General features: G+C 40.5%; 1 protein-coding gene across 1 annotated transcript in view; it reads left to right on the top strand.

The window, feature by feature from the left end:
* Window positions 1-10,193, top strand: part of LOC118767948 — a 20,790-nt gene extending 10,597 nt beyond the window's left edge. Inside the window, exons 2-5 of the mRNA XM_036513432.1 lie at window positions 1,819-1,976; window positions 5,666-5,892; window positions 9,399-9,525; window positions 10,125-10,193. Of these exons, the coding sequence (XP_036369325.1) occupies window positions 1,819-1,976; window positions 5,666-5,892; window positions 9,399-9,525; window positions 10,125-10,193 (581 nt within the window). The remainder of the gene's footprint in view (window positions 1-1,818; window positions 1,977-5,665; window positions 5,893-9,398; window positions 9,526-10,124) is intronic.
* Window positions 10,194-15,000: the final 4,807 nt, after the last annotated feature.

Below are 15,000 nucleotides of genomic sequence, written 5' to 3'. Positions count from 1 at the left end.
GCAATGCCAATATGAGTTTAGAGATCTTGCTTCTTAAAACTTTAAACACTTCAGCCGGTTTGCTGACTGAAGCTCCTACCGTTTACAATCCAAAGATTTGCCCTCTTTGGAAATGAAGCAAATCAAAGATTTTAATATATTCAAGTATATCTTTTGTCTTTTACGAGTTAATTGTTCCAATCATTAGACCAAGGTCATGCTACAGCTCTGCCTTGAATAAATCTTAGTCCAATGAATCAAACCCAGTGTTTATTATTTGTTAAACCTAGTATTTATTGTATCGATTCGTTTTTGCCGAACTGCTAGATTACGAGGACTTAAACACACCAACACCGGTTGCAAAGTGGTAGTAGAGGGAAAAACACGGTCACACACATACACACAAGCACACACACACACACACACACAAACGCACATGCACACACAGGTACATTTATATAAACGGCGGGCTTCTTTCAGTTTCCCTCTGAAGAAAATACACTCACAAGGCTTTGGTCGGTTGGAGGTTATAGAAAATAATTGCCCAAGGAGCCATGGAGTGTGTCTGAACAAGGAATGAGGTTGCTGCGAAGGAAGCTTCTTATCACACAGCCGCACCAACGCGTACATAATACATTTAAACACTACTCCTATATCTACAGACTAGAAGAGTTTTGAATTTGTCTCGTTGCCGACAGATAAAAGAAAAGAATTGAATAAAACGTAATTTCTGTTAGGTTGTCAAACACTTTCCTTAATGTGCAAATGCATCGGTCCAGATGCGTTTTCGACTCTTCTTAGATATATTATTTTTAATGTGCCTATCCTTAACTATATTACCATTCCTTAGATATAATCAACTGATTATGAAGACAAATTCTATCCGTTCATACCGTGCCATGCTGCCGGTTAAGCTTCCCTATAGTAATATGCCTTAGAAATATGTATTCTTCCTCTAAATCGAACTACACATACCTGTAATTAATACCATTCAGAAGTTTGGGTCTTCGCTTCTATATACACAGTTTTTGTTGCCTTAGCTATCAAATGATAGTTTATTCAAAGTAGTCGCCTTCAGTTTCCACCACTGCCTGAAGACGTCTCCGGAAGCTAGCGCATGCGTTTCTCTTGGTCACTAGCTCGCCATTTTGCTGCCAGCGGTGCAGATGGTATCTTTCTCAACCGCGCCCCACACATAATAATCCATGGTATTAAAATTGAGGGAATTAGAAGTCCAGAAATTTGGTCTGGTGAAGTCGTAAAGTTGTAAAGATTCTCCGATTTCAGACTTTCCGGAGGTGTGGCAAGGAATCGAATTCTGTGGGCCAACACATATGGCATTTCAGTAGAACCCTCCCCAGACAGATTTTCAACCACAGTTTCCAGCAGCTTCATATAACCGTCTGAATTGAGCCTAAGGCCCTGTTCTGGCGTGCTGGCGCAGTTAGAACGCTTGTTGTGTCGTCCACGTCTTTGTATCTCCGTTGCAGTTGTCCGTCACTTCTTTCAGCCTTTATAATGTTCACAGAGCATTGAGCAGAAGTCATAATGTCAGTATTCTGACACCCGGCACGAGTCGTCAATATACAAGGAACTCTTCTCTAATGTTCAAATGGCTTCCAGTCCTCCATATCAGTAAACTTTTTCTCAACATGCTCACCAACGCCGTTGACTGTTCACTGCTACATTAAGTTGTTCATGGAAAACAGAAGACATAAAAATTGTCAAATTTACCCCGAACACCCTATATGTTTGATCAGCGCCGCTTTAGAAGTAACCTCTAATACAACAATAACAACAAGAACAACATCCTACTTTTTTCTTTTCTCCATTTTTCAGATGTCACTAAGGAATGCCTGCAATACAGTAAGGATTTGGACTGCAGGTTCTATGATTGTTTAAACCAAAGGTTTCCCTGTGGTGAAAAGGTGCAAAAGAATAAATCGCGTGCTCATTGTTTGAAAACCAAAGAAAATTCAGTTCCAGTGGCTGAAGTGGTAGGTCAAACTTCTGATTAGAATCGCGCGCGTGTGTGTGTGTGTGTGTGAGAGAGAGACAGACAGACAGACAGACAGACAGAGAGGGATAGAGAGGGGGAGAGGAGAGAGAGAGAAAGGGAGAAAGTGTAAGAGAGAAGGAGAAAGTGGGAAAGTTAAAGGTAGAGAGGGTGTGAGAGCATGGAGAGAGAGAGAGAGAGTTAAAAGGAAGGAGGATGTCATGTTTTATTATCATTAATATATCGTAAGGCGGCGAGCTGGCAGAAATGTTAGCACGCCGGTCGAAATGCGTAGCTGTATTTCGTCTGCCGTTACGTTCTGAGTTCAAATTCCGCCGAGGTCGACTTTGCCTTTCATCCTTTCGAGGTCGATAAATAAAATACCAGGTACGCACTAGGGTCGATATAATCGACTTAATCCGTTTGTCCTTTCTGTGTTTTTCCCCTTGAGGGTAGTAAAGAAATAGGTATTTCGTCTGCCGCTAAGTTCTAAGTTCAATTTCCGCCGAGATCGAATTTGCCTTTCATCCTTTCGCATGCAACATTATGAGTTCAAATTCCTCCGTGGTCGACTTTACATTTCATCCTTTTTAGGTTTGGATTAATTAAGTACCTGTTGAGTACGGGGATTTATGTGATCGATTGTCTCCACTCCCCACAAAATCCAGGCCTTGTGCCAATAGCATTACTCTTCTTCTTCTTCTTCTTCTTCTTCTTTTCTTCTTCTTCTTCTTATTATTATTATTATTATTATTACTATTATTTATTATTATTTATTATTATTACTATTATTATTATTATTATTATTATTATTATTATACATTATGTTACTTCTGAGAGCGCTCGATCTTGTTTACTCAGGTTAATTATTATTATTGAGTGAGAGAGCAGTGAATGCCATCAAAGTGACACTAAGGGTAAAATATACGAACCCCAGTGTATCTACCCATCATGACCACCCATCTGATCAGGTTACACCAGGTACATGCATCACAAGTATATGTGCGTGACATTGTGATCTCATATCAAGATAAACAGCGCATGACTTTGCAGGTAGGGCGCAGTTACGATTTTTTTCAGGTTGAATAGCCCATCCCACTCAAAATGTCATTGAATAAGGTTTAAGGATGACTGAAACACCCATGTTTCCAGAAGTGAATTATCCAAATCCCAAAGAATTCCTCTCAATACATGGCTATGATGCGCCCCCACTACTTCTGCTCTTGATCAGAGATGCACATACTAAAGGATATGCTCAGCTGGTTACGGTCAAACAACTGACAAGCAAATCTGTGGTATTGAGCAGAATATTTGCTGTAGCCCATCTTTTATACATAACAACACTTCCAATCTGTTATGATCAGAAGCCATGAGAGCCACTGTTTCGTATTGCATCGTTGTTGTTGTTATCGTTATTATTGTTTATCATCCCGGTCTCTGAGCTATTGAATTGTTTTGAAGTCTATTTTTCTTTCCCTTTTTGTTGTCGTGTTTTCTGCAGACCATATGGGTCTGAGCAAAATTATCGGATCTTTTCAAATTAATTTCTTTGTAACTAAACACTTTAAACTTCGTATACTGGTAGAATGTGTCACATAAAACATCTTTTTTCCCTTGGCGTTCTTGAGAAAATTCTGTAGTTTGTAAGCTATTTGTTGTTAATTTCTTGCATTTCGGCAATTTCAACCAATCAATGACGTCTATTGAGGTGAATACAATTTCTGCTGTTGTTTGGCATCTGTGTGCGAACACAAATTGTCTGAAGGCTTTTTGCCCACAGCGAAAGAGAGAAGGGAGACCCCACTATTGCCCGCACTAGTACCATCACTACCATCATCCCTCGCCACTTTAAGAAACACTTTCCGCTTATTTTCATTCATCCTATATGACCTCATTTACATTATTTACAGTTGACGGTTATTTGTCCTCATCTTGTTTGTTGTTAACACAACGTTTCGGCTGATATACCCTCCAGCCTTCATCAGGTGTCTTGGGGAAATTTCGAACCTGGGTTCTCATTCCTAAGGTATTTTTCGATGTTATCGTTATTATTCAGTAGTTTTTATTTTTACAACATGCTTTCACCTCACTAAGGAGCGCAGCTCTGTGTGCCTTGGGTATGTGCTGTGATTTGTTGTGATGCTCTTATGGTTACTGTATTGAAAGTGTTTGCGTAGGATGTGTGCAGTACCCAGTAGTGCAATTTTCTGTATGTTATATATATTTGTAAGTTCTGGTGTTTTTCTTACGAGTTTGTATAAGAGAATGACTCACCCCAGACGCAATAGAGTATACTTCACGCAAAGAATCTTGCAAACCAAATTCCAAAACGAAGTATTATTATTATTATTATTATTATTATTATTATTATTATTATTATTATTATTATTATTATTATTATTATCATTATTATTATTATTATTATTGTTATTATTGTTATTATTATTATTATTGATGATGATGATGATGATGATGATGAGGATGATAATAACTAATAATAATAATAATAAAATAATAGTATAATCAACCTGAAGAAAATTCTAACTGGATCCCACCTGCAAGGTCATGTGCTGTTTATCTTGATATGAGATCACCATGTCGCGCACATATGGTTGTGATGCATGTGCCTGGTGTACCCTTATCAGACGGGTAGTCATGATGGGTATATTGGGCTTCGTATATTTTACCCCAGTGTCACTTTGATGGCATGCTCTGCTCTCTCACTCAATAATAATAATAATAATAATAATAATAATAACAACAACAAAACAACAATAATAAGATAATAATAATGATGATAATAATAATAATAATAATGATAATAATAATAATAATAATAATAATAATAATAATAATAATAATAATAATAATAATAATAATAATAATAATAATAATAATAGTAATATTAAAGTGGTGAGCTACTAGAATCATTAACACCCGGGCAAAATGCTTAGCAGTATTTCGCCCGTCTATACATTCTGAGCTAAAATTCTGCCAAGGTTGACTTTAACTTTCATCCTTTCAGAAGCCGATACAACTTGGTACCACTGAGGTCGTAGCTCATTTCTACTGCTGAGTGAACTGAAGCAACGTGTCTCTCTGTTTTCCCTTTCATCTCTTCACTATTTTTAATATATACATTATCCCATGTAAAGGCGCATAACACAGTGGTTAGAGTGTCGGGCTCACAAGCATGAGGTTGTGAGTTCGATTCCCGGAGTGCACTGTGTGTTATGTTCTTGCGCAAGACATTTTATTTCACGCTGCTCCAGTTCACTCAGCTGTAGAAATGAGTTGTGAACTCAGTGGTGCCAAGCTGTATCGGCTTTTCCTTTGGTGTGGAGAGGGGAGGCTGGTATGCATAGATGACTACTGGCTTTCCATAACCCTTCCCGGATTTGTGCTTCGGAGGGCAGCTTTCTAGTTGTAATCCCATGGTCATTCATGACCGAAGGTTTTTTTTTTACTCTTCCATCTTCTACGTGCCATTCTTGTTATCTGTTTCCTACTCCCCCAAATTAGAGATACAAAGTACTGGGGTTTGTTATGTAGTTGGTCTCCATTCCTCTCAAAATTATTGGTCTTGTGTTAAAATTACACAGAATTACTATTCACTCCCCCCAAATAAATAAATAAACAATCCCCAAAACTAAATTTTTGCTTTCACTAACCACTGTCTAATATTCACAGGGTAATATCTGGATAAATAGTATCATAAGATGTTTCATAGATGATTTAACGAAAGTCTACCAACGTCCGTCACTCGATTGTAAGAATGCCAACAAAATTGTCGTGAAAATACAACGTAAATGTTACACAGACAATGATTTCTGTAATGTTGGCTGGGATCACCGCAAGAAAATGTGGCAGTTATTCAGTGAACCCATAAAGACGTCCAAAACACATTACTATAAAATGTAAGTATTTGTTATTTTTGTTGTTGTAATAGAGGTGGTGTGGTATTCGTGATGATGGTTGCATTGATCGAGTGAGGGACATCTTGGTGTTGTGGAGGGACATGTAATTGTTGGCGGAGACTCAGTTCAATTTTGCTCGAACATTCAGATGGACGGGTGTCGTTCTGGATATCAGGATATAACATATGTGTGCTGTGTAGGAAGAAGCTTGCTTCCAAATCACATGGTTCCGGTTCAGTCCTACTGCATGGCACCTTGGGCAAGTGTCTTCTTCTACAACCTCGAGCCGACCAGATCCTTGAGTGGATTTGATAGGCATGAACTGAACGAAGGCCGTCGTTTGTGTGTGTGTGTGTATGTGTGTGTGTATGTGCGTGTATGTGTATCTGTGTGTGCACGACTACCGGTGTTGGTGTGTATACGTCCCCATGAAAGCGGTTCGGTTCGGCAAAATAGATAGGCTTAAACAATGAGGACTGTTATCGATACGCTCGACTAAAATTCTTCAAGGCGACGCCACAATATGGCCGCAGCTTAAATGAATGAAACAAGTAAAATATTTATTTCTTTACTACCCACAAGGGGCTAAACATAGAGGGGACAAACAAGGGCAGACAAAGGGATTAAGTCGATTCCATCGACTCCAGTCCGTAACTGGTACTTAATTTATCGACCCCGAAAGGATGAAAGGCAAAGTCAACTCGGCGGAATTTGAACTCAGAACGTAACGGCAGACGAAATACGGCTACGCATTTCGCCCCGGCGTGCTACCGTTCTGCCAGCTCGCCACCTTCCAAAACAGTAACAAGTAAAATATTGAAGATGTCTGTGTGTAGCTGAATAACATGCATTTACTACCCATTCCATCGTGGTGTGACGAACCATTGAGGGATATTCTTTGCTGTTACATGTAAAATTCCCTGCTAACCTCTCAAAGCACCACCTTTGAATATTACGATAACAACGGCATGATAAGTCTATATCTACCAAGCAAGCAAATAACCAATCAACCAAGATAAAACTATGTAACCACTTAAAGCATGATATTTGTAGTGGAGGAAGTATTTTTTCTCTGCAATATTTTCCCAGCTCCTTTTTCAGTCCTAGTGCCTATAGCTAAAGGAATATTTTCTCCATATTTCTATGGATATTGAGCTTTATTAAAGTGTTTTTGTTTTGTTTTTTTTTGCTGCTGCTTTGAACGACAATCCTGTCTTATTTAGGTCAACATTAATCTTGTTTTCCTTTTAGGTAGAGGCAGCAGTCTACGGCATTGTTGATGTAGGCACTTTTTGTACTAGTCAATATCTTTCAAGCTTTCAGATCAAAGGTTCCGATCTCATAAAATATTCAAGCAAATAGCCGAAATGCATACTATATTGGTATTGCAAATACATTGTGGTTCATTATTTTAACGTATGCAGAGAGTTCTGGGGTTCATATTTTCCTTATCCATCTGTTACATGCTTTAGTGAGGCGTTACTTATTACACTATCATCGTTAGATATGTTTTCATATACCCCAAGGTACCTGTAACATTACGCATCAGATATAGGAGAGACAGTTAAGTCACTGATCGAGATGCCGCTGGTCTGGTTTAAAGTTTTCGCTCGTTCCATAAGCACATGAGAATATTTATCCTGATTAAACTCCAAGTGAATCATATCTTTGAATATACTTTCTGGAACTTTAACGAGTTGAAGGGCATCTATCTCATGAGTGGTGAACAGAGTCAGAGAAGCTTTCCAACCACATTGAAAACAGGTTTCTCTTATGCTGCCGCACCTCCGACACCGTAGTTTTGTTTATTAATAATTGCTCAGCACACCCTCAATCTCCCTTCATCCAAGCTACTTGTTCTGCTCAGGTGATATTAGTTTCACAATGGTCTTGAAGGAAAAGATTTAAACTGGCAGTATATACTTTATACAATATTAAGTACTGACATGCAATTGGACAGTAATTCTTTGCCACGCGGGTGGTTTTTGCTTTTGAGGGATCAGTTTTTGTCACTACTAGAGCTAACCAGTGTGGCATGCTAATATCCCCATTGAAACTTGTGGGTACAGATTGAAAGTAGGCTTTTCTATGAAGAAGGTTTTGAATTGCAGTCGCAAGAGCATCGCCATTGACGCTGCATGTCTCCAGATTTTCACCAGAAGGAATCTATATTTTATAGTGAAGAAGCTTCTATGGCATCTACTGCTTTTCTTCTCATATCTCTGTATACAACTGCCTGGTTTTGGTTAAATTTTTCCTTGATTATTTTCTCACTTTCCCTTCATTGATGTTGGAGTTTCTCACTGATAGCTTTTTAGCTTCTTTTGAAGGTTGATCAGTTCAATAAAGTCAAACATTATTTCCATCTTCTTCACTTTGTGTTGGGCGAGACGTATAGTGATTTGATGTACGTATGGTGTGTGTGTGTGTATGTATGTATGTATGTATGCATGTATGTATGTATGTATGTATGTATGTATGCATGTATGTATGTATATATATGTATGGTATGTATGTATGTATGTATGTATGTATGTATGTATGTATGTATGTATGTATGTATGATCTATGCATGTATGCATGTATGTACGTATGTATGTATGTATGTATGTATGCATGTATGTATGTATGCATGTGTATGTATGTATGATGTATGTATGCATGTATGTATATGTATGTATGTATGTATGTATGTATGTATGTGTTTACGGGTTGAGTTATAGATAAAATAAACACCAGCGAGGTTACTCCACACAGAACTTGTAGGAGCTGTTTAGAGGTATTCAACGCTCTTCTGTTGGTGGCTAAAGTCATGTCAATGTAGGGAATCCCTTTCGTATTCAGCGAGTATCTGAGGGTCATAAATGACATGCTTCTTCATCTGTACGCTCTTCCGGAGTTGGCCAGTGGCGACTGATTTATCTTTTGATTGCTGAAGGTTTCCATCAGCGATCTCTTGTCAGCTACAACCATGTTGAGCTGCTTTCAGCTGCCATGTCTATCTCTTGGTGACTATCTTTATTTCTCTGGATTGCAAACCAATCTCCTGCAGCTAAAGCGCAACCGATCTTGCTAACAAAATCGTGGCAACCAAAAACAAAAGGGCACGAGGTCACGTCTAATCCCCTGACAAGTTTCTCATCAAATCAGTCCTGAAATGTGGCTTCTTTCTTCTGATAAAAAAACGAGTCCACCAGTCAAATCCACTTGATTCTCTTAGTGTGAGATTTGTTGCGATATAAAAGCAAGTTCCCTACAGTTGCTTTCGACTTTTCTTGCTTCTGGAATTGGTATTCTCCCACCTCTTGCAGAGTTGAATTTGCCTCCAGATTCAAACTGAGTTAGCATTAGACAATAAAAGCAAACTCTGTTACTCTGTGTGTGTGTGTCTGTCTGTCTGTTAGTCTGTCTGATCTCTGCCTATCCGAGTGTGTTTGTTGTCTGAGTGTAATTTGTCTGAGTAAGTGTGTTGATTAAAAACACCAATTTATTTTGTTACATTGCAGGATGTGGGACAATCTTAGAGACATCTCTTCAAAATGCAAAAATACATCTGCTGAAAAATTAGAAGAATGGATCAAAGGCCAGTTCAACGATGACAAAGGGAGTTTACATAATGTACCTAGTTACTGGGTAGAATTCAAGATTTATTCGCGTGTTGGACTTTGGACTTGTTTACTGAGTATAGCTACCAATAATAATAATAATAATAATAATAATAATAATAATAATAATAATATAATAATAATAATAATAAAAGTAAAAGGGGACTGTTTCATTAGTGCAGTACGTACTTGTAATCGTGTACATGTATACACAAACAATACTAGCTTCTATATAGTTATACCTCCTATATTATTCATACATACATGCATACATACATACATACATACATACATACATACATACATACATACATACATACATACATATATATACATACGAATGAGTGAGTATATATAATATACACATAACATACATACTCTTAAATATCTATGTCTTTCTAAATATATATATTATATATATATATATATGTATGTATGTATGTATGCATGCATGTATATTGGTATATCCAAGCAAGGAGGAACATGCACATATGGAAAGTATCTTAACTATCTGTAGAATAAAAATTAACCAATTAATGATTATGAGAATAAAGTTTGATGCCACTTCTGCTAGATCATTGCTATTTTTACTGTTATTATTGTTTGTGTTTCCTTGTTTAACCCCAGGGCAGCCCCGAAACAGTATTAACTGACGTTTCAACCGTCACCATCACGAAATGTTTTGCCTTTAAATAGATTTTCTCAAATTTAACAAATAATAGTTGATTTGTGAATTCGTCCATATTTATTTCGAAATGTTGGTTGAATAACACAAAGAGAGGACAATCATTTGAATCAACAAAAATACTATCAACATAATGGTTTAAAGCAACATAAAACAAACTACTACTACTCTGCTACTACTACTACTACTACTACTACTACTACTACTACTACTTACTACTACTACTACTTTCTTCTTAGGACGTATTTTTGTTTTTTCGATAACATGATTGGCGTAAACATATGCTCGCTTGTCTGCCTGCCTGCCTACCTGTCTGCCTGCTTGCCCGCATGGCTGCCTGTTTGTTTGTCTGTCTGTCTATCAGTGAAACTATCTATCTGACTATGTATCTTCTTCATGTTTTATTGTTCTCGCGCAGTAGAAGCAACAACAACAGCAACAGCTGCAACAGTAACAATAGTGCTAAATCTTTTCAGCAGCAAGGTACCACCCGAAATCCAACCAACCAGAAATTATCTCACAGTCAACCACCCTGACTTGTTTATCTCTTTTGGTGGATTCTTCAGCATTTAACTCTACAAAGTAACTGGCCAGCCTCTGCTGACAAATGCCACAACATAAGCACGAGTTTGGACCTGTAAAAAGTATATCTAAGGCCCATAGATGCTAGGAGCTTCCTTGCTAATTACATGCGTGGCTTTCTTTACAGTATGTGACCACGAGAGTTCTTGGAAGGATTCTTGTTGAGAGAGATGGTGTGAATAAGCAGATGTTTTTCACTAGTTGGCCACATACTTCTAGCAGCGGTAAGAATGTTGCAGCAGGCGGAAATCAGCGAAGACAGCGACAACGCCATCTGTGCATTATTGTGTAAGGCTCATGATATAAGAGATTCTAATATGAGCGACCTGCACCACATACAGAATCACAGCATGCAAAACGTACATATATATTCTCTTATACATCCATATATACATACTTGCATACATACATACAATTTACGGAGATGTACTTGTATAGAAAGTACTTACTTGAGTCGTGTGCTGTGGTGAACTGATGAAACAAAGAAATTGCAGCGTGGAAGAAGTTTATAAGACATTTAAGAACACACAAAACACCGTTAGCTTCACTTCAACATTTAAATTTAATTTTTTGTCAAATAATTTCGTGTGTTTATAAAAATGTACATACACATAAATTACTCTTCAAAACTATTAAGCAAGGGCACTATTTTTTTCTGGCGTACTATACTCCTCAAAATCATGACACTCACCTCTAGTTAGGAAATGGAATTAAAGAAGGCATTGCAATATTCAAATTTATTGAAATCCAAAATAAATGGGATAATAATTAAGAAAAATCATACAGTTCCAGAACCTGCCCCTTTCAAATTATAATGTCTGATGATGTTAAGTGCAAATTTGAAACTGATGCAAAACTGGGGGAATTATGATATATTTCATTGATATTCTCTTACAGTGCCTCAAAAATAATGTGCTTGACCACCACTTTTCTGAATTACTTCAGACATGCGATTTCATGCTCCCATGAACTTCTGCACTATCCATAAAATGGAAGCCAGCATTTTGTAGGATCACCGCATAACAATTCGGCAACTAGCCCAAGAAATGAAGATAAAGAGCAGAGTCCATGGAAAAAGTCATTCATGACCATTTGCACATGCGAGAGTTGTCTGCACGATGGATCACAGGATGATCACGTCTTTCAGAAGCAGGAACGAGGCAATTGCGCCCATTTTGACAATGTCAAGAAAACGAGAGGACTGATTTGCAGTAGACTTTATCACACAGGATGAACATGAAACATGGGTCCATCACTATGATTCTGAGACTAAAGTCCAGTCGAGGCAATGGGAACCACAATTAACTGGGGCGATATATTATGCTTTTCTGCTGCAGAAATTGCGGGACAGCATCGAAGCAGAGGCGTGCATGCTGACCAAATATCCTGCCTCCTGTAAGACAATGCCTGGTTCACAATGTGTGCATGTTGTTCAGATAGAAGCAAACTCCTGCAGCTATGAAGTCCTTCCTCACCCCTTATTCTACCTCACACCAACCTCCACCATCGGACTTCCACCTCTTTCCAATCAAGAAATCTTTTTTGAAGGGGAAGCATTTTTCGGATGATGAACTTATTTCCGAGGTAAAGTCTTAGTTCCAGACGCAACCTACCAACTTCTACAGACGACGTTTTCACAGCTGCATAAAGTGATGTGAGAGGTGTGTTTCCATAGGTGGTGGCCATGTAGAGAAGGGCTAATAATTATGCCAAGTTTCGTTTATCCCAGTCTTTGAGATGTGGGTCGGGAGAAATCTATAATGAACACCCTCCGTATATATTATACTATATGCATGTGTGGGTATAACAAAGATAATAAACATATTTATCTATCTGTCTGTGTGTCTATCTGTCTGTCTGTCTATCTGTCTGTTTGACTATCTATCTATCTATCTATCTATCTATCTATCTATCTATCTATCTATCTATCTATCTATCTATCTATCTATCTATCTATCTATCTATCTGAGAGAGGCCCGGGTGGCAGAGGCGCAACAGGGCAACAAAGCCACCATTCGGTCCCTGGTAGATGAACAGGGGCGCGAATTGCTCGAGCCAAGTAAAATGTGTGAGGCCTTTCAGCAGCATTTTGCCCGACTGTTCGGAACGAGTGGAGGGCAAGAACGTAGGGTGGACTTCAGTGCCTACCTACATAGCCTACCACGACTCTCGACAAGAAAGGCAGGGTGCTGCGAAGTGCCATCACACGGCGGCGGAAATGCAGGAAGCGATGGCAGAATGCTTGGGGGACAAATCACGGGTTTGGATGGTCTACCCTACGAGCTTTACAATTGTATGCCAGACTTGTTTGGAGATCTCTTGGCGGCGGTGTACTGCAACTGGCAGCAAACGGGAGCATTCCTGGTTTGTGAGCCGAGGAGCCGTAACACTGCTGAAGAAGATCTAACACAGGGAAACGTAATAGATAACTTTAGGCCCATCACTCTGCTTAATGCAGACTTGAAAATTTTGGCCAAGGTGCTAGCCAAGAGGTTGGCGCTTGTCATCCGAGAAACTGGTCGACAAGGGCGCAAACATGCGCCGTGCCAGCCGGACCATCCATGACAACCTCCACCTGATGCGCTACATCATAGACAAGGAGTTAACGAACCTGGCATGGGTGGGGCGCTGATCAATTTGGATCAATCGAAAGCTTTCGATAGGGTGGACCATCGATACTTGGAGGCGGTCCTCGGAGCGGGTGGCTTCGGTCCCGTCTTCCGCGGCTGGATAGCCGCTTTGTACAGAGGCATCCGTTCGGTAATTCGCGTGAATGGACATCTATCGAGAACCTTCGACATCGCACGTTCGGTCCGTCAGGGATGCCCCCTCTCGTCGCTTCTATACGTATTGACTCTCGAGCCATTATTGCGGAAGCTGGCAACCTTGAGAGGCATCCAGCGAGAACTGGGGATGCGGGACGAGCGTGTCTGCATACGCGGACGACGTCACCGTCATAGTGTCTACCACGAGCAGCGAGCAGGTCGGCGATACACTGAAAAACTACGAAGCGGCGTGACAGGAGCGAAAATCAACTGGGAAAAGTCAGTGGGCTTGCGACTAGGCACCTGGAGAAGCAAGCCCATGCCGTCCACCAGCGCCTCCGTCGTGGGACGCTGGACCGACGGCCCGGTTGAGTTGCTCGGGGTCTGGTTTGGTCCGGACCTCCAAGTGGAGAAAAACTCTGGAACGAGATAACGAGCAGGGTGGTCACTCTCGCCCGCAATGGGCCGAGAGGAAACTGTCCCTAAAAGGTCGGGCGGACGGTGGCGAACACGTACATCGCGTCCGTCATCTACTACCGCCTGACCGTCGTACCTTGTCCGACCTACCATCACCAAACTACAACGCATTCTCTTTCGCTTCTTGTGGAAGGATGCGTCCCGATGGTCAGGCGATCCATTTACTGTCAACACCCGTTAAAAGGAGGCTGGGCATGCCGTGGTTGATGATGCGCAGAAAGGCGCTGAGACTGCGACATCTCTGGCTCTATGTAGACGACGGTGAACAGGTGTGGTCGCCGTTTGTGAGGCCGCTTTTCCTGCAGCTCGTCTCCATGACGAACTGCAGTCGTGGATCAAAAAGAGGCCGAGGAAGGGCGATTGGCACCGCGAGTGTCGCGTTGCTCTCAAGCAACTCTGCCGTCCTGGGTCGACCTTGAGTGACTTCAACACAACCAAAGCCTTCTATAGGTGTTTAGTGGAGGGGAGGTACGACGACGAGCTCGGGGCGAACCTGGACGTCGACGAGGGAGTACCTGACCCGCCTGTTCAGGATGACTTTCGGGCCAGGGCCCATGGACAACTTCCAGAGATCCCTGGCCTGGCAGTGCTACCGAGAAGCACTACCCGTTCGGGATAAGCTCTACAGACACGGCTCGAGAAAACACGGGGCCGACCTGCCCGAGATGCGGTCAGAGCGAGACGAAACCGTTCTTGCACGCACTCGTGCAGTGTCAACAATTTCCGACCTTGTGGGCTTATGTCGAACAACAGCTTGTCACGTGTGGACGAGTCGGTTTATCAGCTGAGTCTATCGTCAATATTGTCACGCCTCCTTCCTTCAAACGGGAAGGAAGAGCTATTTTCAATCATCCTTGTGGCTAGGGCGAAAGAATGTATCTGGTGGACGCGTCTGAAAGGATGGAGACAAACACTTTCCTCTCTGGTCAATCTCTCATCAACTTCTTCAAGGTACCACTGAAAAGGAAAGTGAGAGTAGAGAGGCAAGTTTGGT

This window comes from Octopus sinensis, linkage group LG25, assembly GCF_006345805.1.
Source record: "Octopus sinensis linkage group LG25, ASM634580v1, whole genome shotgun sequence".
Classification (NCBI taxonomy): domain Eukaryota; kingdom Metazoa; phylum Mollusca; class Cephalopoda; order Octopoda; family Octopodidae; genus Octopus; species Octopus sinensis.
This window is presented reverse-complemented; position numbering and strand designations above follow the sequence as displayed.